At 45.4% G+C, this 27,654-nt stretch overlaps 3 protein-coding genes across 6 annotated transcripts; 2 read left to right on the top strand and 1 right to left on the bottom strand.

The window, feature by feature from the left end:
- Positions 1–242: 242 nt before the first annotated feature.
- Positions 243–2,979, top strand: tsen34 (TSEN34 tRNA splicing endonuclease subunit). Its single transcript, XM_056611958.1, has 4 exons — positions 243–816; positions 1,050–1,188; positions 1,385–1,669; positions 2,303–2,979. Exons 1-4 carry the CDS (start codon positions 487–489, stop codon positions 2,491–2,493), a joined length of 945 nt encoding a protein of 314 aa, XP_056467933.1. The 5' UTR covers positions 243–486; the 3' UTR covers positions 2,494–2,979.
- A 333-nt stretch (positions 2,980–3,312) lies between these two features.
- Positions 3,313–25,981, top strand: zgc:162872 (BAR_ACAPs and ArfGap_ACAP domain-containing protein). 4 transcript variants are annotated; one of them, XM_056611933.1, is made up of 22 exons: positions 3,313–3,620; positions 4,092–4,149; positions 4,341–4,460; positions 4,702–4,755; positions 4,950–5,008; positions 6,041–6,224; positions 7,850–7,894; positions 8,559–8,654; positions 9,139–9,213; positions 18,666–18,769; positions 19,225–19,276; positions 19,558–19,658; positions 20,150–20,243; positions 20,671–20,840; positions 21,193–21,262; positions 21,955–22,049; positions 22,967–23,043; positions 23,367–23,521; positions 23,605–23,714; positions 24,060–24,170; positions 24,307–24,368; positions 24,471–25,981. In XM_056611933.1, the coding sequence occupies exons 1-22, from the start codon at positions 3,568–3,570 to the stop codon at positions 24,596–24,598; spliced, it is 2,073 nt and encodes a 690-aa protein (XP_056467908.1). In that variant the 5' UTR covers positions 3,313–3,567; the 3' UTR covers positions 24,599–25,981. The 4 variants fall into 4 exon arrangements, with proteins under 4 accessions (XP_056467908.1, XP_056467905.1, XP_056467906.1 ...); XM_056611930.1 differs by lacking the exons at positions 18,666–18,769; positions 19,225–19,276; positions 19,558–19,658; ... (8 more) ...; positions 24,307–24,368; positions 24,471–25,981 and adding exons at positions 13,872–13,940; positions 14,163–14,270; positions 14,385–17,151; ... (1 more) ...; positions 17,713–17,784; positions 17,876–18,658; XM_056611931.1 differs by lacking the exons at positions 18,666–18,769; positions 19,225–19,276; positions 19,558–19,658; ... (8 more) ...; positions 24,307–24,368; positions 24,471–25,981 and adding exons at positions 13,872–13,940; positions 14,163–14,270; positions 14,385–17,151; ... (1 more) ...; positions 17,702–17,784; positions 17,876–17,965.
- wdr74 (WD repeat domain 74) lies at positions 24,865–27,460 on the bottom strand. The gene is made up of 2 exons (XM_056611955.1): positions 26,784–27,460; positions 24,865–26,564 (listed from the first exon to the last, which is right to left on the bottom strand). The coding sequence occupies exons 1-2, from the start codon at positions 27,387–27,389 to the stop codon at positions 25,998–26,000; spliced, it is 1,173 nt and encodes a 390-aa protein (XP_056467930.1). The 5' UTR covers positions 27,390–27,460; the 3' UTR covers positions 24,865–25,997.
- Positions 27,461–27,654: the final 194 nt, after the last annotated feature.

The raw sequence follows: 27,654 nt of genomic DNA, 5'->3' as shown, positions 1-27,654 counted from the left end.
TAACGCACTACATGGCGCAATTTTCATTCTTTTTATCGTGTCATGTTCTGTGTCTTTTAGTGTTGGATGCTCAGTATTGGCGCACCGTCATTTGTGCTTTTTACTGTCAATCATTGTGTCGCTGCCTTCGATTGGTTAATCGTGGCCTGGGTGCGTTCGTTATGGCCTCCGATGAGGCCCGGTATAACGGCGAGGTTGTGTTGGTTTTAGGCACGCTCCGCCCCTCCCGGGACGTGCCACACGTCAATTCCAACTTCGACAATTCCAAAACATCCGGGAGCTACTTTCAAAGGAGCATGTTGTGAATGGAAAGGAATAAGTTATTTATCACTTTATTATCTCACTGTTTGAGTTTTTAAACACCACATATCTGTAGCTATAAGAAGTGGGATATCAAAGATTAAAACAACAAAGTAACCCTGAGTTTGGCGTGGTGGGTAACCACGTGGGAAGGGCTTCCCAGCCCTTGGTGAGTCGGACCGGGTTATGGATGCGACGCCGACCGCCGAGTTGACTTCAACACCGGGACAGCATGTGGTTGAACCACTGCAGGACGGGGGAGGTGGAGACGGCACTAGCCGACGGCCCCATCCGCTCATCGGCATCCATCTATGCGGCTCCACGGCTCTCGTCTGGCGGACAGCGGACGTCAAGGCGGCCAGGGAGGCAGGTGTGGTTGGCAGCCTGGTGGGCGCTCTGCCCCGACAGCCGAGACAGAACGGGCGGCTGGGCCGACCGCTGCAGCTCGGCCAGGAGGAGCTCCGGCTCCTGCTTGAGAAACAGGCATCGGGGGACGACCTAGAGAGTTCTGCACCGGTAGGTTAATTGGCAGGGCATGTGGATGTGGGAATATTAATTTACACGTCGATGCAGCTCTTGGATTGAATGGATAGCCACAGAGGGATTAGCATTGAAAATGAAAAAAAATCACTTCAACCAATGTGTTAAGTTTATTTATACTTGTTAGTACTGTAGGAATGTTTTGTGTAATGGTGTATAACATATTTTGTGTGTATCTTTGGGTATGTTTGTTTTGTTGTCCCTGGCAGAATAGTGAAGGAGAGGTGCAGCAGGCGCAGACAGAGTGCTACGAGGAGGAGCAGAGGAGCAGCTTTGAGGCTCAGAGCATCTTGGCCCTGGAGGAACGGAAGTCAGCGCTCCTCAGGGCGATGGGGGGAGCCAAGCAAGGTTACCACGGAAACCACACAGTAACCATGGAAATTATGCTGAAGCAGGGAGGAGGAGCTAAGGGAGAGGATGAGGAGAGGGGAGGAGGTGAGGGGGAGGAGGAGGAGAGGTGAGGGGGAGGAGAGGAGAGATGAGGAGGAGAGGGGCACGGGGAGAGGGTCGTCAGTGTCTGTAAATGAATCCTCTGTAAGTGCAGGTGGTGGGACGTCCCAGCCCGACGGGGGCGTGTCTGGGCGCCTGGAGGTGCTGGACCAGAGCTTCGTCTTTCCCCGCTCTGCCGTGGCCGTCCAGCTCCGCACCGCCCGGGCGGGGCTGAGCCACTGCTCAGACGAACGCACCCTCCTCAGCGCCGCCCAGCCTGGCTCTTCTCAAATTGCCCCCCGCTCCGAGAGCCGCTTCCAGGTTTTCCGGGACCTGAGGCAGAGAGGATACTACATCACCCCTGCTGGGAAGTTCGGCGGAGACTTCCTGGTCTACCCAGGTGGGCGGAGCTTCACCTTGGAGACACTGATCTGACGATCACTATTATTAGATGCACAACTTTTTTATTTAGCTAAACACTTTCATCCAAAGTAACCTACAGTGAACGCCGATCCATGTCATTAAGGTAAGGGTTGGACGGTACAGAGACAGGTCATTAAGGGGCAGGTAGGGTTTGGACAGTAAAGTGACCGGTTATTAAAGGAGACATATTATACCATCAAGTGTGACTGTGATTAGCCTTACAGGCTGTTTCGAAAATCTGCCCCATATGACATCACTAGTGGGCGTGTCCACCTAGATCTGTGCTGGATAGATCGTTCTACCAGCCTACCCAGTGGAATGAAGTAAATGTTGCTCATCTATCCAGCACAGATCTAGGTGGACACGCCCACTAGTGATGTCATATGGGGCAGATTTTCAAAACAGCCTGTAAGGCTAATCACACTCACACCTGGTGGTATAAAATGTCTCCTTTAAGCAGGAGGAAGGGATAAGGGGGCATCCTGCTCTAGGCTGCCTACAGTTGGGATGTGTAACTCAGGCAAACTCCCAAACCACTACACTATCCTCCACCAAGTCTCACAAATCCTAACTTCTTGTCCGTGTTATGTTGTGTCTTCCGGTTGTCCAGGTGACCCCCTTCGCTTCCACGCCCACTTCATCGCGGTGTGTGTGGCTCTGGATGAGCAGCTCCCCCTGGTGGACGTTCTGGCCGTGGCACGCCTGGGCTCCAACGTGAAGAAAACGGTCCTGCTGTGTTCCCCGGGGGGCCCCGCAGCCCCGGTCCACTACACCTCCCTGCAGTGGAGCGGGATGGTCTAATGGACTGTTCTGGAACAGCTTACGCATGCATCGGGACCCCACTGGACCATGATCCACGTGGAGGCAGGTCGCGACCCGACAACCCACAGAACACTGAGACCATCCGAAAGGGAGGATCTTTGGTTGAGGATCACACATTCTGGTGCGATCCGAGTATCTGAGTTTGGGGGACTGGTCCAATGGACACACTGACGTTGTCTTTTGGGAAGGTTTTTGAGGACCTCTGAAGCTCTGCTATTAAAACAGCTTTCTCACCTGCATCCTTTAATCTACCAATCTGTTCATCAATCAATCTATTTAGAGTAAACTGTGATTTGCCATTATGAAACCTGGTGAAAGTTTCATATATATGATGTAGGCATTAGGATTCTGTGAGCCGATAACTGCACAATAAATATTTGTGCAGCAATATAATTGTGCTTGTTGGTTTCAGTGTGTATCTGTGTGGAATGAATTACGAAACTGGTATAAAAACAGATTACACAGATGATTTATAGTTGACTAATGATTAAGCTCTGATCCGAATAACAATCCGACAAAACCCAGCCCCGCCCTCCTTTTTTAACATCTTCAAATATTAGTCTACCAGATCAACTTCTTTTTTTTCCACTGTTGTGAAATACGCTTCTGGTCTCTCGCCTAGAGGCTGTTAGTGTTTTCTCTAATTGTGAGCGAGCAAATAAAAAAACTAACGGTATTTCTTCGGATATATGAAGTAGTGTAATAAAAACACATCGAAGAATAATGTAAACGCTGTTTCTCTCGGTTGTATTGTGGGGAGTGATAGAGCGGGCGAAGGAATCCCTCCTGTCCTCTAGGTGAAGCTCGTTCCTCCATCTCTTCGAGGATCAGGAAGTGGACAGCAGCACGGCGTTGCACGCAGCCGCACTGCATGCTTATCAATTTACAGAAATTATAATGGGTTGTTATGGTCTGTACGGCGTTTGAGCTGCAACTGCAAGTACCGTAGTGCAACTGCCATACTACTATAAAGTAGTAAAGACTATAGAATACGACACAGTCAGAGCCTCCATGGTGTGTTTCTAGCGCAACAACTCCAAGACAAGAAACATCATGGAAGTGTTGTTGGACTTTGAAGAGTGTCTGCAAGACTCCCCTGTGTTCAGGTGAGTCCTCTCCATCCCGATAACCCCCAGCTGCACCGCCGGGGCCTGTGGGTTGGCAAGGGGCCTGTCTGGGGCTTGGCAAGTCTAGTTTTTAGACCTTCTACGTTTCTTGTCGCAGTCGGACCCTATCTGCCTCAGTCGAGTCTTTCGACGTTTTGCGTTAAAGTCTATGTAGTTCAACGTTTTCCAATTTTGGAAATCATCAAAATAAATACCGTCAAGGACGGTCCTTTTTATGCTCCCATGAATGCAGATGGCCTGTTATGCTATTCCTCCACCCTTCACGTAGAGCGGGACCTGGTCCCTTCATTTAGTTAATTTATTTCATTTCTTTATACCAGGTCTACGATTGTTATTCTAGGTTGGTCCTGGTAGTTTATCTAATTACTTCTACAAGGTTTTCTGCTGTTATTCTAGTTTTGTCCAGATAGTTAATCTAGTGATCACAAGTTTAACTATTTGTTATTCTAGGTTGGCTGTGGATCAGTTTGAATCGGATGCTGCTGTTCTGGAGCTGCAAATAAATAAGGTATTGGTGAATACCTAATAATAATAATAATAATAATAATAATAATAATAATAATAATAATAGTGGAGTACCTGTGGATACCTATTGTTATTATGAGGATTACTCTTATTAATATTACTTTTAGACTGAGAACCACACGTAATGTTTTCTGCAGAGCATTATGGTATATTGAATTGTAATCCGACCAATAGGTACAGAAGTGCTGCTCTAACATGGTGGAGGCGGGACAAGTGTACAGCACAGCCAACCAGCTGTTTGTTTCCAGTCTGGCAGAGCTTTCAGGGCTCCACAAGAAGGAAGATTCAATAGCGGTAGGAACCACAGAACTATTGCTAATATACATCGCTTGACTGTGATATATATTATATTTTATTTATGTTAATGCATACATTAGATAAATACCAACAGGGTTCCTTGTAGCCTCAATTAATATGGAAGCTCATAGTACTATTATTAGCAGTATTTGTCTCATTGGTAGTATTGCTTCCTCTCGAGTAAGAATCAATGTATTTTTCTGGCCTGTAATTGGTTAATTTCTCTTGTGTGTTTTAGAATTGTCTGAGGCAATTTGACCAGGGCCTGAATGAGATGGTAAACTTCCACACAGTGAGTACTGAGTACACACACAATATTTTTTATTTAACTACACACTCACTCACTCACTCACTCACTCACTCACTCACTCACTCACTCACTCACTCACTCACTCACTCACTCACTCACTCACTCACTCACTCACTCACTCACTCACTCACTCACTCACTCACTCACTCTGATGGAGGTGTTTGTGTTTTCCTCAGATTCTGTTGGATCAGACCCAGAGAGCCATCAACCACCAGCTTACCAGCCTCTTAAACCAGTAAGACACACACAAACCCCCCCCCCCACACACACACACACACAGGTTTTTACTATACGGGCACCAGTAAGACAACACATGGGTTTTTACTATAAGTGAACTAGGAAGACAACACATGGGTTTTTACTATAAGTGAACTAGGAAGACAACACATGGGTTTTTACTATAATGCCGCTTTTCCACTGCATGGTACCAGCTCGACACGACTCGACTCGACTCAGCTCGCCTTTTTTGCGTTTCCACCGCGATCTAGTACCTCAAGTGGCTGCTTTTTCTAGTACCGCCTCGCTCTAGGTTCCAAGCGGCTGAGCCGATGCTAAAAGGTGACGTCGGCAGACGGCCGGCCACTGATTGGCCAGAGAGTGTGACGAAGTCACGAGAGCGACATGGCAACCATGCTGGTAACGATAGAACAGCCATAGTAGCGCCGCAGCCAACATATTCCACTTCTTCAACATGCCAGCTAATAATACGAACACGAATACCATCGCATCGATGTTCTCCATTGTTGTTATGTGGGTTCTGTCCATGTGTGGGTTACGTAGGTGTTGTTTGCGTCGCGTACAAAAATACGTCACGGCCCTTTCGCGCAGACGACCCCGCCCACGTCCCGGAGGTACTATTTGCGGTGGAAAAGCACCCGCGCTGCTACCGTGTCGAGTCGTGTCGAGTCGTGTCGTGTCGAGTCGAGCTACATGTGCGGTGGAAAAGCGGCATAAGTGAACTAGGAAGACGCACACATGGGTTTTTACTATACGGGAACCTGAAAGACACACACTTTTTATTTACTATACGTGAACCAGGAAGACGCACACATGGGTTTTTACTATACGGGAACCAGGAAGACGCACACTTGGTAGTGATGATGTTTGTGTTGATGATGATCAAAGTGGCAGTGATTGTGATCAGGATGCTGGTGGTGGTGGTAGTGGTGGTGGGGGAGGTGATTGTGATGATGATGATGGTAGTGGTGGTGGTGTTGATGATGATGATGGGGGAGTTGATGAACAAAGTGTTGGTGTTGTGTTGAAGGTTTTTCCCGGCCCTGGGCGAGATCCGGAGGGAGTTTGTGCGGATCGGAGACGACCTTGAGACGGCGGCTCTGAAAAATGCCCAGGTGTCTCGCCACAAAGAGTCAGACACAGAGCGCGCTAGCCACCTGCTGATAGCCACTCGCAAATGCTACCAGCACTTTGCTCTGGACTACTGCCTGCAGGTAAACATCTAGCCCTGTAGCTCTATAGCGCTGGGTGCAAATATACATAGTTTGTGTTTGCTTTTAGCAAATAACATTGTGTGTGTGTATATATATATATATATTATTTTTTTTTTTTTCATTGTATAGGATTTGGGTGTGATGGACTACATGGACTTCACTGCAATTTAAATATATGTATATATATATTCAAATTGTAGTCAATCACACTAGGGATAGGCCGATAGTCGATTCTATCGACTATCGACGATAGATGGATTCCATCGTAGATCGTCTCAAGTTGCCGATAAAAAGGCGATAATTATATTTGAATAATTAATTGTTAATTTTAATAGCGCTGTGGTAGCTATTTTTTCAACTTAAAAAGCCCCGCAAATTGTAATTGAAATTAACTGGCACCGGTGGAAAACATACTATGTAGCGCTGACCTGCCGTATTCACTCACTGCTGCCAGAGGAGAGGGGAGGGGCTCGAAACCTACCGGTCTGCTCGCATGGCGAAATGACATCACACACACCCCGCTGCACCATTTCCGGGTCACAGCTGTGGTACATGAGCTGTGTTCGAAATCGTTCCCTATTCACTCACTCACTATTCCCTATAGTGTTCATGATATAGTGCACTACATAGGGAACGAACAAACGAGAATTCGGACACTACGCTGAACATTTCTAAACGTCATTTGCGTCAGTAAATGCGCCGGGTATTTGTGTGACGCAGACGGATGCGCCCAGATCATGTAAACAAACCGGGCACTCTCGAGGAAAGCTGGAGGTTGTATTGATGTTGAATGTTACATTTCCTTGAACAAGGTTTTTCTTATTAATTTTGAATGTTTCATTTTCTTGTTAAATCCCAAATAAATTGTTGATATTTCTAAACGAAAGCCGGAGACTCCATCATTAAATGTATTCGTTTTCGCCGCTTGCGGTTATTGAGCTTCTTCTTCTCCTCCGGAAAAACACGACCGCATTGCATTGTGGTATATGGGAGTAACGCGTAGGGAACATCATATGTACAGTTTGTACACTCACATTTTGGGTATTTTAAGTGCACTATATAGGGCATGAAATTAACCAGTGAGAATTCGAACAACACTACATCTTAAATCAGCGGAGGCTCACGGCTCACTCTGGTCCAAGGGGAAGACTATCGTATTCGTTTTTCAGAAAAAAAACGAAAAATAAAAACGTGATTTTTTTCAGTGATAAATTATTATAAATAATTAATATTATAAAATTATTATAAAGTTGCCCCCCCCCCCCGATAGTATCGACTATCGGCGATCGCTAGGGGGCGCTATCGGACGATGGAAGCTTGTAGATGATTGCCCAACCCTAAATCACACCCAAATCCTATACAATGAAATAACTGAAGTTAATGTATAGCTTTTATCGGCAGTGCAGTGTTGGCTCTTAGCTTAACTGCCATTTTCTCTATAGCGCTGTTATCCATTGCCTGCTGTTAGCTCTACAGTACTATTAGCTCTTGCTTCACTGCTGACTGATGTCTAATATTTACCTGTTATCTCTTATAAGTAAACAATATAATGATATGATAAATCATATAATGATGGAGTACAACCATTATGTACTCTTATTTCAGTTTTTTTTTTTTTTTTTCAGCTCAACAATTTCAAGATTCAGCAGAAGGTGGACATCCTCAATTCTGTAAGACCTGTTGGGTAAATGTTGAGAAACATGCACAATGTTGTGTTGCAATTTAACTGGACACATATACCCCGACGGAAGAGACCAACAATTGCCTAGCCATTTGCCTAGCAATATGATCACCATTCTATTGCTATACAACAGCTAATGGCTTCATCTTGGAAAGGTGTCCCACAAGATACAGCTGGTCTTTTGCGTGAGCCTCCATGTAGACTTCTTCCATAGATCTGTGAATCTAGAACCGCTCTGTACCAGGTCTCTTTCTAGAGGCTGGCTTTAGGGGCGTTAGAGGTACTAAGTTCGAGAGGAGGAGCAGCAGGGTTGTAGAGGAGCTGAGATGCAGAGAAGAAGCAGGGAAGTTGAGCTCTAGTCTAGGGGCAGTGTTCTAGAGCAGGAGGGGGAGGCTTCAGACGACAGTATGGTTGGAGGGAGGAGCTGGGTTCTAGAGGAGTAACAGGATTCTGGAGGAGTTAAGGCAGGGTTATAGAGGAGCAGCAGCAAGGCTCTAGAGATGGAGCAGGAGTATTTCAGAGGAGTAAGGAGCAGGGTTCCTAGAGGAGGAGGAGCAGCAGGAATCCAGACCAGGAGTAGGGTTGTAGAGGAGGAGCGAGGTTATAGAGGAGGAGAAGCCGGGTTATGAAGGCGTGTTCTCCTGTCCCCCCAGGTGTTCTCCTACTTCCATGCCCAGTACACCTTCTTCCACCAGGGCTTCGACCTCCTCAAAGACCTTGAGCCGACAATGAAAACCATGGCAACGCAGGTGAGGCCAGACCCTGCTTCATCTCCATGGCGACCAAAGGGCCTGCCCTGCCCTTGTTTTAGACCGGGACTGTGAAATCTGTTTTCGGCTTGTGTTAGGGTTTTAATACACTGTTAAGCACCTTGAGATTCTACCCGACATTGAAAGTACCTTGATAAGACCTATATTATATATTGTATAACATATATGATGTAACTTATACAATATTAAAATATTATGTTTTGATCATTATAATGAATATTGTATTATATAGTTAGTTATCTCATGTATTTGACATTATATAACATTTAATGTCATATAATATTTTATTATGTTGCATTATATATTATTCTGCATTACTCTCCCAAGGTATAGCCATGTGTTTTTTTTCCTCTCTCTTGCTCTTCCGTCTGTCTCTCTCTCTGTCTCCTCCTCTATCTCTTGGTCTGTCAGTTAGGCCCATTCCAGATGGCAAGGAACTAAATTATTGGGTTCTCTCTTGCAGCTGGCCCAGCTCTCTGCCGACTGCACGGTCAAACGGAAAGATCTGGAAAAACATCACCTTCTAGTGCAGCAGAGAGTAAGTCGTCCTGCCACTCCTCTTAGCAGCTTATCTGTACTCTCAAACCTCCACTAAAGTCGCCTTTTGGCCCCAACACTGGTGTGGACATGCATTGAGTGCACGTTCTGTCATGCATGCCGACTATAAACAATGCATTAAGATCCATCATAGCACACATCATCACACACCGTCACTAACGATGACACACGAACCAACACACCATCATGCACACCATCACACACTCTCACACACCATCACACCGTCACACACCATCACACACTCTCACACACCATCACACCCTCACATGCACCATCACAAACGGACCCACACACCATCACACGCACCATCACACACACCATCACACACACCATCACACACCATCACACACCATCACACACACCATCACACACACCATCACACACACCGTCACACACACCATCACACACACCATCACACACACCATCACACACACCATCACACACACCATCACACACACCATCACACACACCATCACACACACCATCACACAAACCATCACACACACCATCACACACACCATCACACACACCATCACACACACCATCACACACACCATCACACACCATCACACACACCATCACACACACCATCACACACACCATCACATAAACCATCACACACACCATCACACACACCATCACACACACCATCACACACCATCACACACCATCACACCATCACACACACCATCACACACACCATCACACACCATCACACACACTATCACATAAACCATCATACACATCATCACACACACCATCATACACACCATCACACACACCATCACACACTCTCACACACCATCACACCGTCACATACACCATCACAAACGGACCCACACACACCATCACACACACCATCACATAAACCATCGTACACACCATCACACACACCATCACACACACCATCACACATCATCACACACACCATCACACACACCATCACATGAACCATCATACCCACCATCACACACACCATCACACACACCATCACACATCATCACACACACCATCGCACAAAACATCACATACACATACGCCCTCACACCCATCCTCACGCACTCTCATACACCATCACACACAATATAACATACAACATCACACGCAAAGCGTCACATACACCATCACACACAAAGCATCTCAAGCACCATCAGACACCATCACACAAAACATCACATACACCGTCGCAACACGTTGTTCATTTGGTTCGTTTTTTATTTTCCTCAAACTTTGGAGTGAGCGAATGTGTGAACCGAACGGAAAAGAAGGAGGCGCAAACGTACTTTCAAGGTGATACTGAACGGTCTGAACTACGTCGTTTTGATTGGAACTGAATTGTCTGGTAATTGATGCCCGTTGCTGCCCTTCAATGCTGGAGTAGGGAAGTGTTTTGTTGTGTGAAGACACCGCTGGCGTCGGAGTCGGTCCTCTCTGATGTGTCTTCTGAGCTCCTGAACTGTCCTTCTTACCGATCCACATGACCTGTCCTTCTGACCCTCCCGACCTCTCCTTCTGACCTGTCTGTGTCCTTCTGTCCGCCCGGGGAGGCCCACCAATGTATTCTGGTTTAGTCCCGGCAGTTGAATTTTTTTTTTCTCTCCGGGTTTTACTTGAAGCCGCTCCGACAACCTCAATGGTGAATGGACTGCGCTTCAGACCTGTGGCCACTCAAAGTGTTTTACAACTATTGCGTCACATTCACTCATTCAAAGATTCACAAATTAACACATCGACGCCATGTGAAATCACGCAAGTGAACAACAGGTGGATCGGGACCAGTCGGGGTTAGGTGTCTTGCTTAGGGACACCTCGACACTTAGTCACAGGGAATGAACCAACAACCTTCCTGTTTCCAGACTACCTGCTCTACCTCGTACCGCCACTGCAGCCTAGTGGTCTCGGACGGGTTCTAACAGCAGTGGGTCCAGACCCTATGGTCCCAGCAGTGGGTCCAGACCCTATGGTCCCAGACCAGCAGTGGGTCTAGACCCTATGGTCCCAGCAGTGGGTCTAGACCCTATGGTCCCAGCAGTGGGTCTAGAACCTATGGTCCCAGCAGTGGGTCTAGACCCTATGGTCCCAGCAGTGGGTCTAGACCCTATGGTGCCAGCAGTGGGTCTAGACCCTATGGTCCCAGCAGTGGGTCCAGACCCTATGGTCCCAGCAGTGGGTCTAGAACCTATGGTCCCAGCAGTGGGTCTAGACCCTACGGTCCCATACCAGCAGTGGGTCTAGACCCTACGGCCCCAGACCAGCAGTGGGTCTAGACCCTACGGTCCCAGCAGTGGGTCTAGACCCTATGGTCCCAGACCAGCAGTGGGTCTAGACCCTACGGTCCCAGCAGTGGGTCTAGACCCTATGGTCCCAGACCAGCAGTGGGTCTAGACCCTATGGTCCCAGACCAGCAGTGGGTCTAGACCCTATGGTCCCAGACCAGCAGTGGGTCTAGACCCTATGGTCCCAGACCAGCAGTGGGTCTAGACACTGCAGTCCCAGACCAGCGCTCTGTGGTCTGGGACTGCAGTCCCAGACCAGCAGTGGGTCTAGACCATGCAGTCCCAGACCAGCGCTCTGTGGTCTGGGACTGCAGGGTTTGATCCACATCCGAGATTGATGCTGCGTCTGTCGGGGTCTAAAAAAGATGGTTCATAAATTGGTATGGGTAAGTATGTTTAATTTATTCATACTAAATTGGTACATGTATGTACGTTTCATTTATTCATAATACATTGTTCGAGGGACGCTTGTTTCATTTATTCATAATTAATTAGTGGTGGTAAGTGCATTTAATTTATTCATAAAACATTGCTCTATCAAGTTTCATTGTTATTGTACAATATGAATTATTACTTGACAGGCTAAATTTGCAACATAATCTGTTAAAGGAGACATATTATACCACCAGGTGTGAGTGTGATTAGCACAAGACGTTTCGAAAATCTGCCCCATATGACATCACTAGTGGGCGTGTCCACCTAGATCTGTGCTGGATAGATGAGCAACGTTTACTTCAGTCCACTGGGTAGGCTGGTAGACTGATCTATCCAGCACAGCTCTAGGTGAACACGCCCACTAGTGAAGTCATATGGGGCAGATTTTTGAAAGGCCTTGTAAGGCTAATCACACTCCCACCTGGTGGTATAATATGTCTCATTTCAATTTTTAAGAGCTAGCTGTTTCAAGATTAAAAAAAAAAAATGTCTTGCATAAATATATCTGCTTAGATGTTTCTGCTGCATCATTTTTGATAATATAGCAACTAATTTAGCAAAATAGCTATTATTTATGTTAATCTGTTAAACATTAAGGTTTGGCTGCCATATAATGACATGGCTGATCTGGCTTAAAGGTAATCATTAGTTTAAATGTTATTTTAGTTTTTTTGTTTGCTAAGAGGTCGGTAGGTTTGTAAGGACCCCAGGTTAAAATTGACGTGTTCTATGTGGGATAGAATCAGCCGTATTTCTCCTAAACTCCACCCCACCGTTGGATCACTCGCTTTTCACAAGGGGGCAGTTTGTGAGCCATGTTTTTTTTTCTACTATGTGACCCCAGGGGGGCTCCGTAGTAGGTTGATCGTAAGGTGGTGTTCTCCAAACGACTCGCTGGACAGAAGACACCCTCGGCAAGATTAAAAAAAGGGGCATGAAGAAAGCACGACGGCGAGATACAAATCGAGGTCCCCAAAATTGGCCTCCCAAAGGCAGCTGGCCAGATTGAAGGTTTTCTCTGGAAACGGGGAGATCAGTCGTGATGGCATCATTGGGAAATATAACTGATCTGTCTGTAAATATTATATACAATATCTTTTATAAAATGTCTAATAAATCAGATTAACAAGCACATACAACCATGCACTGTCATTGTGGAGCTGGGTGGAGCTGTAACATTGAGGACAAGCCCTCTCATAGATGGGCACAGCCCAGGACAGAAACCCCAAAACTGAAAGGGCTGGGGTTGCGCCTACAGGGGTATTATAGAAAAACGAATCATGCGAGTGGATGAGCTTTCTAAACTGGATTTTTTTGGATAGTGTATTTCTACAGTGGGCATTCGACGCAGTGTTGAGTCTAAACCTTTTCAGACAAATTCTATTTTTTTTAAATTCTTATACTGACCAGGTTTGTCTGCTAATTGCCATGTCCTGCAACATGGTTGACAGCATATATTTGACGAAAGAAAGTGGCTACCAAATAAATGTGTATATATATATGTATATATATATGTATATATATATATATATGTATGTATATATGTATATATATATATATATATATATATGTATATATATATATATATGTATGTATATATGTATATATATATATATATATATATATATATATATATATATATATATATATATATATATATATATATATATATATTATATATATATATTATATATATATATTATATATATATATAGCACTTACATAGCACTTACTTTATATAGCTATTTTAAGTCAGGATGTAGGTCACAACTAGTTGACTTATTAGAGTGACTAGCTCAAAATGTGTCTTGCATAAGCTATTGAAAGTGAAATCAACGTTTGATAAATCACTTTTTCACGTTTAAATTTGGTATCTGGGGATAAATGGTGTGGATTCAAGAGAATCGCTGTGTGCGTGTGATTTCAGATGGCGGGACCCATCGGTTCTGAGCACCTTACGGACCGCTGGAATCTTCTGGTGAAGGAAGAGATTGTGGTGAGTCCCCACAAAACCGTCAGCAGCTACAGTCTGGTCCCACATCAGCTACGGCCCAGACCAGTAAAAAGTGTAAAAGTGTTTAGAAAACTGAGGGGCTTGTATCAGTGAAGCTTTGATGAACCAGTGGTCACATGATGGTGAACTTCAGTAACCTCACTTCAATAAAAATGAATGTATCCTCCGTGGTTTGAAGTGATACTGACCAAAACAAATTTTCAGACTGATGAGGACAAACACATGGACATTAAAATGGAGGACCTTTCTCTCCATGCAAATTCTCAATGTGATGAACAGGACCAGTTTGAGCAGAATGATGCTCCTCCACAGGTAACTTATGAAGTGAATCCTGAAGATCATTCACTCTTATTGATCCCAATAACTTAAACATATTTGGTATTACCGTTTCATTTAAATGTTTTGTTAAATTCTGTTATTTTTTAGGCGGAAGACTTGATTTCTGAAAATCCCAACGAACAGTTGAATATTGCACCAGATGAGGAGGTTGAAGACATGGATTATGGCTGTTTACCAGAACAGACCAAGGAATACTCTGGAGACGACTGTGTTCCCGAACAGACCAAGGAAAACTCTGCAGACGACTGTGTTCTAGAGCTGCCAGAGAAAGAGATGGGGGATGACTGTGTTCTAGAGCTGCCAGAGAAAGAGTTGGGGGATGACTGTGTTCTAGAGCTGCCAGAGAAAAAGATGGGGGATGACTGTGTTCTAGAGCTGTCAGAGAAAGACTTGGGGGATGACTGTTTTCTAGAGCTGTCAGAGAAAGAGTTGGGAGATGACTGTTTTCTAGAGCTGTTGGAGAAAGAGTTGGGGGATGACTGTTTTCCAGAGCAGACAGAGAAAAACTCTGGCGATGACTTTTTTCTAGAGCAGACAGAGGAAAACGCTGGAGTGGACATTTTTCCAGAGCAGTCAGAGAAAGACTTTGGAGATGTCCGTGTTCCAGAGCAGACAAAGGAAGACTCAGGAGAGGACTTTTTTCTAAAGCAGGCCGAGGAAAACTCTGTAGATGACTGTGATCCAGAGCAGACAGAGGAAGTCTCAGGAGATGACTCTGTCCTAAAGCAGACAGAGAAAAACTCTGGAGTTGACTGTTTTCCAGAGCAGTCAGAGAAGGACTTGGGAGATGTCCGTGTTCCAGAGCAGACGGAGGAAGATTCAGGAGACGACTTTTTTCAAGAGCTGTCAGAGGAAGACTCAGGAGATGAATATGTTCCACGGCAGACAGATGAAGACTCAGGAGATGATAGTGATCCAGAGCAGTCAGAGGAAGACTCAGGAGACGATTGTATTCCAAAGCAGACTGAGGAAGACTGTGTTTCAGAGCAGACGGACAAGCACTCGAAAAGTGTTCCAGAGGCTACAATGGGAAATGGGGGATGGAAAGAGCGCAGGAGATCTACCAGAGCATCAAAACAAAAGGCACTTGATGAACTGGGCAGGTCAACTGTGGCCATGGATACCAAAAAGAACCCCAAGAAACCAGGGGCCGGTGGAGAAGGTCCAAACACAAGCCAGACCGACATCGAAAGTGAGAATGAGAATGTGGTCATCCACTCCTCGGTGAAGATTAATGGAAGACGCAAGTCGAAGCTTCAATACTGCTTGTTCTGCATGAAGCCAGTTGCAAAGATCTCCAGACACCTGAAGCATACACACAAGTATTTACCAGAGGTGGTTGACGCATTTGGATTCCCCAAGTGCTCCAAGGAGAGAAGGAAACGTCTTAATTTTCTTCGCATCCAAGGGAACTTCAAGCACAACACAGCAGTTCTGAAGTCAGGGAAGGGAGAACTAGTTCCTTCCAGGCGACCCAAGGGGGCGTCGAAACCGGAGGACTTCAAGCACTGTGGGTACTGCAAGGTGTTATTTCAAAAGAACCGCCTCTGGCACCATTCAAAGTCCTGTACATTAAAGCCCACTTCCATCACTACTAGCCCTAGAAACATTGAATCAATTGGTTGTGTCACACCACACATCACCAGGAAGGTCTGGAGAATGGTCAACGCAATGCCTGTCGATGACATCACAGCAGCGATTCGGAAAGACAGAGTCATCATTCAGGTGGGTGAACAGTTGCTGGTGAAATGCAGGAACTACCTGAAAGGGAGGAAGGTGGCCATCGAGAAGATGCGAGAACTGGGCGGGCTGCTGACTACTGCAAAGAAAGTCTCGTCATTCAGGAATATGGAGGATTTCATTAACGCACAGAAATACATGGAGTTGGTTGATTGTGTAAAGGCAACATGTGAGTACAACAGTGTCACAGGTTCCTATGGTAAGCGGGCTCTAATTGATAAGCTTGGAAAGGACTTGATAATGGTCAGCAGAATGTTAAAGTCTAAAGCCCTCGCTGCCAATGACATGGACTCGGTAGACAAGGCCAGGAGCTTCCAAGATGTCCACAAGGAGAGGTGGAGGGATTTGGTCTTCTCTGCAGCCCCCCCCCAAACTGTTGGAAAGTTCACTGAAGATGTCCAAAGACTGCATCTATTTCTGGGAGAAAAACACGATGAAGGTATGTGCGAGCTGCTCCGAGAGCCTTCCCCGGAGTCGTGGACTGCGCTGGTGAAGGTGTGCTTAACCCAGGTCTTCCTCTTCAACTTCCAGCACGAGCACGTCGTGTCCAGCCTCACCGTGTCTGACTTCCTGTCCAGCGAAGCCACCTGCTGGAGCCCAGATCACTCCCTCACGGATGTCCAAAAAATATTAAGCAGAAACTTTGCAAAAATAGTTGTCAAGAAGAGTGACGTAAGTCCAGCTTCAGTTCTGCTTACTCCGAAGATGCTTTGCACACTCAATTTGATTGTGGAGAAGCGGGGGGAGTGTGGAGTGGTCAAGGAGAACCAATACTTGTTTGGCCAACCGTCTGAATTGTCTCATTATCACTGCTCGGAGTGTCTCATAGACTTTGCCAAGGTTTGTGGGACGAGGAGCCCAACAGTCTTGATGGACACCGAGCTCCGGTCACACACTGCAATTCTCTCCACAGTCCTCAATCTGTGCACTACTGACACGGGGCTCCTTGCTGAGCTGGTGGGCCATGACCTCGCTACCCCTCCAGGATACTACTGTCCCCCACTGAAGACATGCCAGCTTGCCAGAATCGCAGAGGTTCTGCTCGCGCGTGAAGCTGGAGCCACAGGACAATTCCAAGGAAAATGTCTTGATGCGATCGAAGTGAACCTCCGAGGTATTCAACACCGGCTCATTTCCAGTGTGTGTTCATCTGGTCCTTACTGTGATCACCTATACTCTTCTTTCCTTCTTTTCTCTAGAGAAGGTCTTCTTGGGACGAATACGACGCAGGTTGGCGTATGGTGTCACTGGTAAGTACATGTATAAATACAGTTGTGTGTGTACTACCCCCATGCATCATATTGCCTCAAGGGGAGTGAATCTAATTGTACATTTTGTCACATTGCTGTATGAAGGATGTTGGGAGCAGTAAAATAAAACCACGTCCTTCTTGCCACCGGTAGGATAAACTTTGTGAAGTGAAAGAAGTTATTGGAGCAGGTTCAGTTCTTAGGTGGCCCAAACCCTGTATTGATATTCATGTTGTCCAGCCAAAAATGCCAATACAAATGCAAAATGCCAAGGGTTTTGGATGCTTTTTATTGACTTGTCCTAATAAGTTCCTCATTCTAACTGTAACCAGCTGTCCTCTCTCCCATGGTTACCCTGGGAGGTGATGGAGTCAGCTGACTCAGACCTGGGATTTTTTGATGTTTAATCTAAAGGTTCTCCACAGAATGTGGGAGCGCGGAAGATGAAGTGATTCCAAACGAAGCTAAGAAATGTGAACGTCCAAAAAACATCCCAGGTTGGCGCTTAAAGTTTTAATGTCGATCTTGATCCTCATGGTCCAGGTCTGTCTGTCTGTCTGTCTGACTGTCTGTCTGTTTGTTGCTAAGATCCAAGGCGGCGCAAGTGGAGGCAGGAGGAGGTCCAGGCTGTGGAGAGACACATGATGGCTCTCATCACTTCGGGTCGGGTCCCGGGTTGTCGCGACTGTTACAAGTGTCTGTCGGCCGAACCCACGGCCCTGGGTCACAGGGACTGGAAGAGCATCAAATACTATGTCTATAACCGGATCAGGGCTTTAAAGAGGGATGAGAGGACGTCACCGAAGTAACTCTGGAAGCCTTTATATCTGTTTCTATACATGGGACCCCAACTGCCGGAATATCCATTCTGTTATCTTTTGGTTACGTTTGTATGTTTTGACCTCTGAGACAAATGTAACCCTTAATATGTATATAAAGAAGTTTTTTTACCTAATAAACCCTGTCTTTTTGATTATTACGTCTGCTTTTCAAAAATGGAAGAATAACGGAGATGATTGAAAGATGAAACAAGCAAAATAAATGGCGTCAAACTTGTATTGTCTTCGTCAAACTCTTGGTGAATTAAAGAGATCTCATTACTGTTCTGGCTGCTCTTGCTGCTCCACAGCACAGCTCTGATTTCCTTCTCCGGCCTAACAGACCACCTCCTCCACCCAACCAGACCTCTGACCTCCTGTGCCGAGTGTGTGACTTTCTCAATGTTCCCCTCTTGTTGTATTACCCGTCTGTTGAGCTGTAATCTAGGAGAGGTAGAGGAAGGTCCAGTGAGGGGCAAGGCCCCCTTGCACACCTAGTGGTGGTTCCTGGAACAGCAACGTCCTCGACCAATGGCTAACGGCTTTGTGTATGTGTTCAGGACGCCTCTGGGGATCCTGTGGTCAGCTTGAGTACCGGTACCGATGACTTCATCCAGGGCTACTTGTTCAAACGCTCCCGAAGAAAAACAAAAACATGGAAGAGGTAATACGGTTCTCCTGATAAGCTCTATAAGGAGACGAGACTTTATAGTTCTAGTAGCAGAAAGGTCAGAAAGGTTCTAGTAGCAGACGGACGGGTTATACTTATAGCAATAAAAGGTCTGAATGGTAGACCGGTTTTAGTAGCAGGCAGACAGCTTTTAGTGGCTGACAGAAAGGTTGCTGTAGCAGAATGATTGGTTCTAGTGGCCAACAGGTTCTAGTAGCAGACTGCCAGGTAAAGTTATAAAGTTATTACATAATACTAGTAACGTAGTTCACCCTGTCTTTAGTATGTCATACATAATACTAGTAATGTACTTGATCGTGTGTTTAGATATTATACATAATACTAGTTACGTAGTTCACCTTGCGTTTAGTTTGTAATACATAATACTAGTAAAATTGTTAACTGTGATTAGAATGTTATGCTTCATGTATGAACCTTTGCTTGTTTAGAGGCTGGTATACCCTCAAAAACAACCAGTTGATCTACAAGAAGTCCCATAAGGTAGGATTATCAGTTTATTTAAACCATTCTCTTGTTAATGTGTTATAGTTATTATATTTGTGTTACTTCAGAAGCCCCCCCCTGGTGATATAGTTATAGTTATTATATTAATGTTGTTACTTCAGGAGCCGCCCCTGGTGATATAGTTATAGTTATTATATTAATGTTGTTACCTCAGGAGCCATCCTGGTGATATACTTAGTTATTATATTAATGTTGTTACCTCAGGAGCCGCCCCTGGTGATATAGCTATAGTTATTATATTAATGTTGTTACCTCAGGAGCCGCCCCTGGTTCTGTTCGAGGATCTCAGACTTTGTGCTGCTAAGTGCTTTGAGCAGACGGAGCGACGCTTCTGCTTCCAGCTGCTGTCCGTCCACAAGTAAGGCCCTCAAGAGTCTGTATATATTCAAGGATATATATACAGTATATATATCTTCGTCAACGGGTCGTGGAACGATAAGATATTTGTTAAATCATTTATCATTCAACAAATCATTTATCATATCTTACTTGAAAATAATAAATTAGCTTATTAGGGTTTCCCACAGGTGTCTATAGGCGAGGCACTGCGCCTCCAGTAAAGGCCTTCTCCTTTTAACAAACTGAGGAGGATGTGGACGTCTGTTCATGTCAGCATCTGCAGTCAATTTAATATGATATTGACTATTATTATTTTGAATAATGTGATAATGAATATACTACTATCTATGGAATCAAACCAAGAGATTGTCCCGTCTGACTATTCACGGTATTCACATCGGATTAGGACAGTAACCATTGATAAAGAGAATAAAGTGTTTGACTGATAACAAACGTAAGATGCTGCTGTTGACACAGTGCATGTGTGTGCATGTGTGTGCATGTGTGCAGGAGCTGTGTTCTACAGGCCGACTCTCAGCAGGGGATGAAGCTGTGGTTGGAGGCTCTGCAAGGGAACATCGACCTGGAGCTGCAACACACCCAGGTACACATAGTACTACACAACATAGTACTACACAATGTACTACTACGCAATATAGTTCTACACAATATAGTACTACGTAATAAAGTACTACACAACATAGTACTACACAAAGTACTACTACACTATATAGTTCTACACAATATAGTACTACACAAAGTACTACTACACAATATAGAACTACACAATATAGTTCTACACAATGTAGTACTGCACAAGACATAACTTGTTGTTTGTTTTCGAGCTGGTTTGGCTAATGTAGCTAACAATAACAATGACTGGGCCAATGACTGTTCTTACCCGACTCGTCACGTAGCGATGCCCACAAAGACAAACGGGAAAACTATTGATGCGGGCGATGTATGATGCATCTCGAACGCGGCATTAATGCAGTGTTATCTTAACGTCCTGTCTACTGGCTACTCCTAAGGAGCCAGCACTATCCCACACCAGCAATGTACCCCCTGGGAACACGCCGCTGGCAGGGGCCCTGGGGGTCCCCGGGAACCAGAGCTGCTGTGACTGTGGCGAGCCGGACCCCCGCTGGGCCTCCATCAACCTGGGAATCACTGTCTGCATCGAATGTTCCGGAATACACAGGTGACTAGAGACGCCTGGGAAAACCAGGACACTAGAAACACATGGAAAACACAGAAAACTAGAAAACACCTTGAAGAACACACAGGAAACTAGAAACATCTGATTAAAAGCAGGAAACTGGAAACACTTTGAATATACAGGTAGCTCTGCTAGCTAGAAACACCTGGAAAACACAGGTAATCATCTAGAATAATCAGGTAACATATTATATACACAAATGTATATGAGTCAGAGTTGATTGAGATATATTTAATACTACTTGTGAGGGGGTGTAAGGAGATGTAGGTAGATATAGTCAATAGTTACAGTAAGTGTTTAGTGGAATGACGGCATTTGATATGATTTCTTGCAGGAGTCTGGGTGTCCATCTTTCCAAAGTACGATCTCTTACCCTTGACTCCTGGGAGCCTGAACAGCTAAAGGTAAAATAGCAGCTAAAACTATAGAAGCTGAAAATCTGTCAATTGTCTAACCCAGATTCAGATTTGTTTAAATCCAAAAAATGGGGAGTTGGCTGGGTTAGCATTTGCTTTCAGTACGCCGCTTCCATTGACTTCCAGGGTTACATTAGCCTAGCTCCAGTTCGTGTGAGGGGAATACACTTTCAATCACTTTCCAAAGATTGTCGTTTGTCCACAAACCCATGGAATAAGTGTTACTATTTTCAGCGCTGTGATTATTAGGGTACCTTTAATGCTGATAGGTTACCCTCCACATAGACTACCCATTCGGCTAGCCTAAGAATCACAGCGCTAGAAATAGTGGATTTGTAGACCAACTAAAATCTTGTTGGGATGTTTCTGTCACTCGTTTGGAAAAAGCGACTAGTCGGAACGCATTGGAAGTCTTGGGAAAAGTAATAGAAAGTGTATTCCCATCACATGAACAGGAGCTAGTATACTGTAACTCTGCTAGTCAATGGAAGTGGCTTATGGAAAGCAAACGCTAACCCATCGAAGTCCCATTCTGGAATCAAAACGATGAATTTGGAATTAAACACCTCATCAAAATCTGGGTAAAACAGCAAACTCTAATTTAAAGATATCGCGGCATATCCCTTTAATCTTCTGATCATCTGATTCGTCCTATGTTTTCTCCCCCCCCCCCCCCTTAGCTCCTTAGTTTGCTAGGAAATGATGCCATCAACAGGATCTACGAGGCAACCTGTTCAGAGCAGGGCACAAATAAGCCCCACCCACACAGCCCAAGGTACCGCCTCCTCCTATTCCTGTCTTTTAAAGGGTGATATCATGCTTTTTTCGACTTTTCCCTTTGCTTTAGATAGTTATATGTCATACGTATACATGTTTTACGTCTGCTGAAGTAGAAGAATTGAAGTCCGAGCCAGGAGGAGCATTCACGCCCACCGAGAATGCTCCTCAATAAGTGTGTGAAACATCCCGTTTGCGCTCAAGCTTTACTTCTGTAATAGCGTGACATCACACTGTGCAGTGGGCGGTGCTGAAGTGCAGAAGTCGCGCCACCCGGTTTTGAACTGAAATGACCAATGTGGGAATAATAAGGGGTATTTTTTGACATACAGGCATGTAACCCTATTCTAGTAGTACCCATCAGGCCTTTAGAACATTAAATCAATAGAACATTAGACCAGTAGAACATTAAACCAGATCAACATTAGTCTAGTAGTACAACACTAGCATACTAGACCACAAGAACATTAGACCACAAGAACATTAGATCAATAGAACTTTAGACCAGTAGACCATAAGACCATTTACATTTACATTTAGGGCATTCAGCAGACGCTTTTATCCAAAGCGACTTACAATAGTTACATTTGTCATAAGAAGTGCATTAATATATCGCTGTCGGTACAGAAAGGATGTTCATAGAACCAAGTGCAAGTACAACAATCGCTAGGCTAACCAATTCCCCGTGTTACAGCAATGATAGCAGCTACTGCAGTTGCTACACAGTTAAGTACTATAATACAATACAATACAATACAATACAACACAATACAATACAGTGTACAATGGTGGCCAGAAGGGGGAGGGTGGCTATGCAGAGTCGAGGTGGACTCTGAAGACGAGAATAACATTAGACCAGTAAAACATTAGAACGTGGTTAGTAGATGTGGTTGAACTTGTGTTTTCTCTGTTCAGAGCTGAGAAGGAGATGTGGATCAGGGACAAATATGTGGAGAAGAGATTTGTAGAGAAGAGACACTCTGAAGATGTTGGTAGGTTAACTCATTACATTTACCATCAATAGACACCTTTATTAATAAATACACACCTTTACTGATATGTGCATACCTTTATAAGTTGAGACATACCTTTATTAATAAATACACACCTCTACTGAAACCCTAGGCATCAGTAAGCCCTTGTGATCAATAAACTTCACGGATCACTAAACCCTAATGATAACAAAACCCTAGATTTCAATAAACCCTAGATTTCAATAAACCCCAGTGATCAATAGACCCTATTGATAAGTAAACCTCAGCAATCACTAAACCCTAGTGATCACAAACCAAAGAGTTGAACGTTGTTCTTACAGGGCGAGGGACGGAGGAGGCCGGGCATGCTCTGTACAAGGGGGCGTTGCTAGGAGACGTGGTTGCCATGGCAGCAGCATTGTCCCAAGGCGCAGAGGTGAACAGGCGTCAACCGGAGGAGGAGAACCGAACGCCGCTTATGGCTGCTGCCATCGGGGTGAGACACTATAAATATAGATCTATATATTTAATTCTATGTACTATGTTTAATAATAATAATATATATCATATCTACACCAGGGTTCTCTGCCGGCCTGTGACTACCTGCTTAATAACGGCGCCAACGTGAATCACCGAGACCAGGCCGGAAGAGGAGCCCTGCACACTGCTGTCAGCAGAGGACACACTGGGTACACACACACACACACACACACACACACACACACACACACACACACACACACACACACACACACACACACACACACACACACACACACACACACACACACACACACACACACACACACACACACACACACACACACACACACACAATATTGGTTGCTCCTATTGGTGTATTTATCCAGACAGGTGTGTGTGTTAGTTGAGCTCCTATTAGTCGATGCAGATAGGTGTGTGCGTTAGTGAGCTCCTATTAGTCGATGCAGACAGGTGTGTGTGCGTTAGTGAGCTCCTATTAGTCGATGCAGACAGGTGTGTGTGTTAAGGGAGCTCCTATTGGTTGGTTCCAGACAGGTGTGTCTGCTCCTGAAGCGAGGAGCCAATCAATATGCGGCAGACGAGAGGGGCCAGGACCCACTGGCCATCGCCGTGGAAACGGCACACGCTGACATCGTTACCCTGTGAGTCATCACATGTAATATCAAATGTATTGATTCTGATTGATTGATCGTATTGATTGTGATTTATTGATCATATGTGTTGTTGATCATGGTTTATTGATCAGATGAATTGATCATGGTTGTTTTGATTGATCAGGCTTCGAATGGCTCGGATGAACGAAGAGATGAGAGACTCAGAGGGCGTGTTTGGAGCCCTGGGTAACACAACACGCACTACTACACAGAACCGCCCACAACCAATGCTACACTCTACACTCAACAACACGTCTTTTGTATGTTTTATAACATGGGTTGTGTTAGGTGATGACGAGACGTTTCAAGACATCTTCCGGGACTTCAGCAACATGGCGTCCAATCAGCCAGACAGACTGAACAGACGCCACTTCAGACGTGGAGAGGAGGAGAGAGAGGAGGAGGAGAGAGAATAGCAAAGTCAAGGCAGGCCTAAATTCTGCTGGAATTAAACATTGTCGCACACTTGTCAGACATCCAAACCTCAGCTCTAGCACCTCGTTAAGATTCACCCTTAGTACCTCGTTAAGACTCACCTGTAGGACCTTTATAAGCCTGAAGGGGTCTTCTTGTCAAGCTGATTGTGGGATAGTGGAGTTACCTTAACCTGCTGCATGGATTTACACCACTTTACCTTCAATGTATTAATTAACTAATAACGGTCGAAAAAATTCCCTTTTCGGATTTTTTATTTTACCTGCCAGGATGGAAAAATCCACCTGCAAAGATTGTTTTAATGTTAGCCGTAACGGTTTTACCTGCCGAATGGCCAAATCATTATGTAATTGGCGGGACCCTGAAATAGTTGATGCCTGTCCAAGACCTGGTCCTTGATTATGGCAGCAGGACTATAGTTAGTTTATACTGTACTATAGAAGTATAGTGAATTCAAGATCTTTATTGATCCTTGTCTAGGAAATTCCCACCCGTTTTGTTGGAATTCTTTAAATGAAAGAAATCTAAAAACCATCAATCCAATATCGAGCATCCTTAGTGGGCTGTTACTAGCACAGACATGTGGCTTCAGGTAAAGAGTAAGTGCACATTTCACGTTAACTCAAACCTTTGAAAGGGAAATTACCATAACTTAATATGTCTAGTTTGGATGAGTCACTACAGGTCTTAAATGTTACAAATGCAGGTTAAGTAAGAGAATGTGCTTTCATGTAACATGTCCTTTTTTTTTATGAACCAATGGAAGTTGAGTGCGGCTTGGTCAAGGGTTAGTGGTAGAGACAGGCTCGACAGCTTCCATGAGGTTCATATTTATTGTGTTTAATCTGTGAAGCATTGTAGAAGATGTCCTTATATTTCAAGCCAGTCTGAACCATGAATATATAACCACTGTTACGTATGCAAGATCGACAGACCTTCAGTTGGTCTTTGTTTTCCTAAAACCACAATAACATAAAACAGCACATTTTATTGTATTTTGGATGGTTAATACATTTCTTTGAAAAAACGGCTTAATAAAACATATGTTCATATTTCCCCCCTCTGTTAAACTAATTCCCAGTTTGTATCGTGATCCAAACTGGATCAAAATACACATCCAGACTCGGATCTAAAACACTTGTCCTGTTTACTGATGCACTTCCAACAAACACCTGAAAAGACACTCGGTTAGGGAAATATCTTCTAAAACTTTATCGACAACAGAGCATACAAGCAGACGCATCGCCTCAATGTCCAAAAGAAACCAGCTGCTGGCCAATAAGGGGCCCTCTCCTGGTCAGCTGACTGCAGGGCTGGGTGCTGCTATCCAACCGGGTTCAATGATCCTCGCCATGGAGAACATGAAGCCTCTGACCAACATCACTTCTGGCCTTTCTTCTTCTTCTTCTTACTGTTGGTCACCTGCGTCACTTCCACCTCTACCGCCTCCTCCTCCTCCTCCTCCTCTACCGCCTCCTCCTCCTCTTCCTCCTCTGGGGCTTTTCGCTTGCTCTTCTCCTCCACCTTCTCCATGCTCTGCCACAGCTCGTCCTCCTCCTCCTTCACCTCCTCCACGTCCCCCCCGACCTCCTCCCCGAGCGCTCCGCTGGACAGCAGGAGGCAGTTGAGTCTGGACTTGAGGTACACTTTGTGCTCCAGCGCACGCGTCTCCAGGCTGTGGATGCGCAGGAAGCGATCCAGGCCGCAGGAGGCCACCAGGGGCAGGGTGGGGTGGCACTGCAGCCCCCGAACCCCCCCCTGCAGCCCCTTTAGACAACCTCGCACCAGCCCCTTCCTGAGGTCCAGCACCGCAAGGCTCCCGTGGGTGTTGCCCACCACTACCGACTGCGCCCCGGCCACCAGAGACAGGCAGGTGAGGGGGTACTCCCCGTAGCGGACCTCCAAAACGGGCCTGCGCTGAGGGGTGGAAGGGTCGTACACACGCACCTGGATCCAACACACACACGAAGAAACACGGTCAAAACAAGGGCTTCCATGGGACACCCACATCAAGTAAACAGAGGATACATTTTGAATCCATCGTTAAATAAATATATAAACACTATATATATAGATATTTGTACACACTACATATATATATATATAGATATTTGTACACACTAATTTATATATTTCTAAAGATATGAAAGTACTGGTTCTGCTGACCTGGTGATGCCCCGTGCACGTCACTATCTTGTCGGAGTCCGGGAGGAACGCGGCGTCCCGAAGCCACTCTGGCTGCTTCAGGTCGATCCAATCGTCCCGCAGGTTCTTCGCTGTGAACACCGGCGTGTCAGGTCTCTCCAGGTCCCAGATCTTCAGCCCGTTCTCCTTCCCACCCGTGGCGACTCGGTTCTTCTGCGCAGCGTTCTGTCGCATACGACACACGTTCTTCCCCGCGTCGATGTCAACTACGGGGCTGCTGCTCTCCTCCCTCCACACACGCAGCCGGCCCGTCTCCACGCATGTCACCAGGCCGCAGTCCGCCACCGCCAGCCCGGTGAAGAACCCCTGATCAGCGTCCCCACACTGCCTGGTCTCCGTAAAGACCCCCTTTTCGGTGCTGAACGTCCGCACGGTCCCGTTCACGGAGCCCACTAGCACTTCCGTCTCGGCAGGGTCTCCCCAGCACAGCACCCGAACCTCCTGGTCTCGGCTCAGGCTGCTCGTCTCGGAAAAGTTAAAGGCTTGTTTCTTTGCCGGGCTGATCCCCTTCAGAATCCCCGTCTCCGCGCCCACCCACACCCGGCAAAGCCGGCTCTTCTCTCCCATGACAATCTAACTAATAATAATAACTTAACTTACTGATCTGATCACAACTCTCAAAAACGTGCTCCTCAGAGATGACGTCGCGTGATAATGAGGTCACAGCATAAACGGAAGTCAAAATAATCGAGAAAATAAAGCAGAAGACGATGGTATTATTCTTTACCTAACGTATTACTTTCCTTTAACTCTTAAAAATAAATAAATTAATAAAAATAACGTTTTAAGTATCAATAAATAAAAAATAGCCAGGTTTCGACCTGCAATGACG

The sequence above is a fragment of the Gadus chalcogrammus genome, chromosome 16 (assembly GCF_026213295.1).
Source record: "Gadus chalcogrammus isolate NIFS_2021 chromosome 16, NIFS_Gcha_1.0, whole genome shotgun sequence".
NCBI lineage: Eukaryota > Metazoa > Chordata > Actinopteri > Gadiformes > Gadidae > Gadus > Gadus chalcogrammus.
This window is presented reverse-complemented; position numbering and strand designations above follow the sequence as displayed.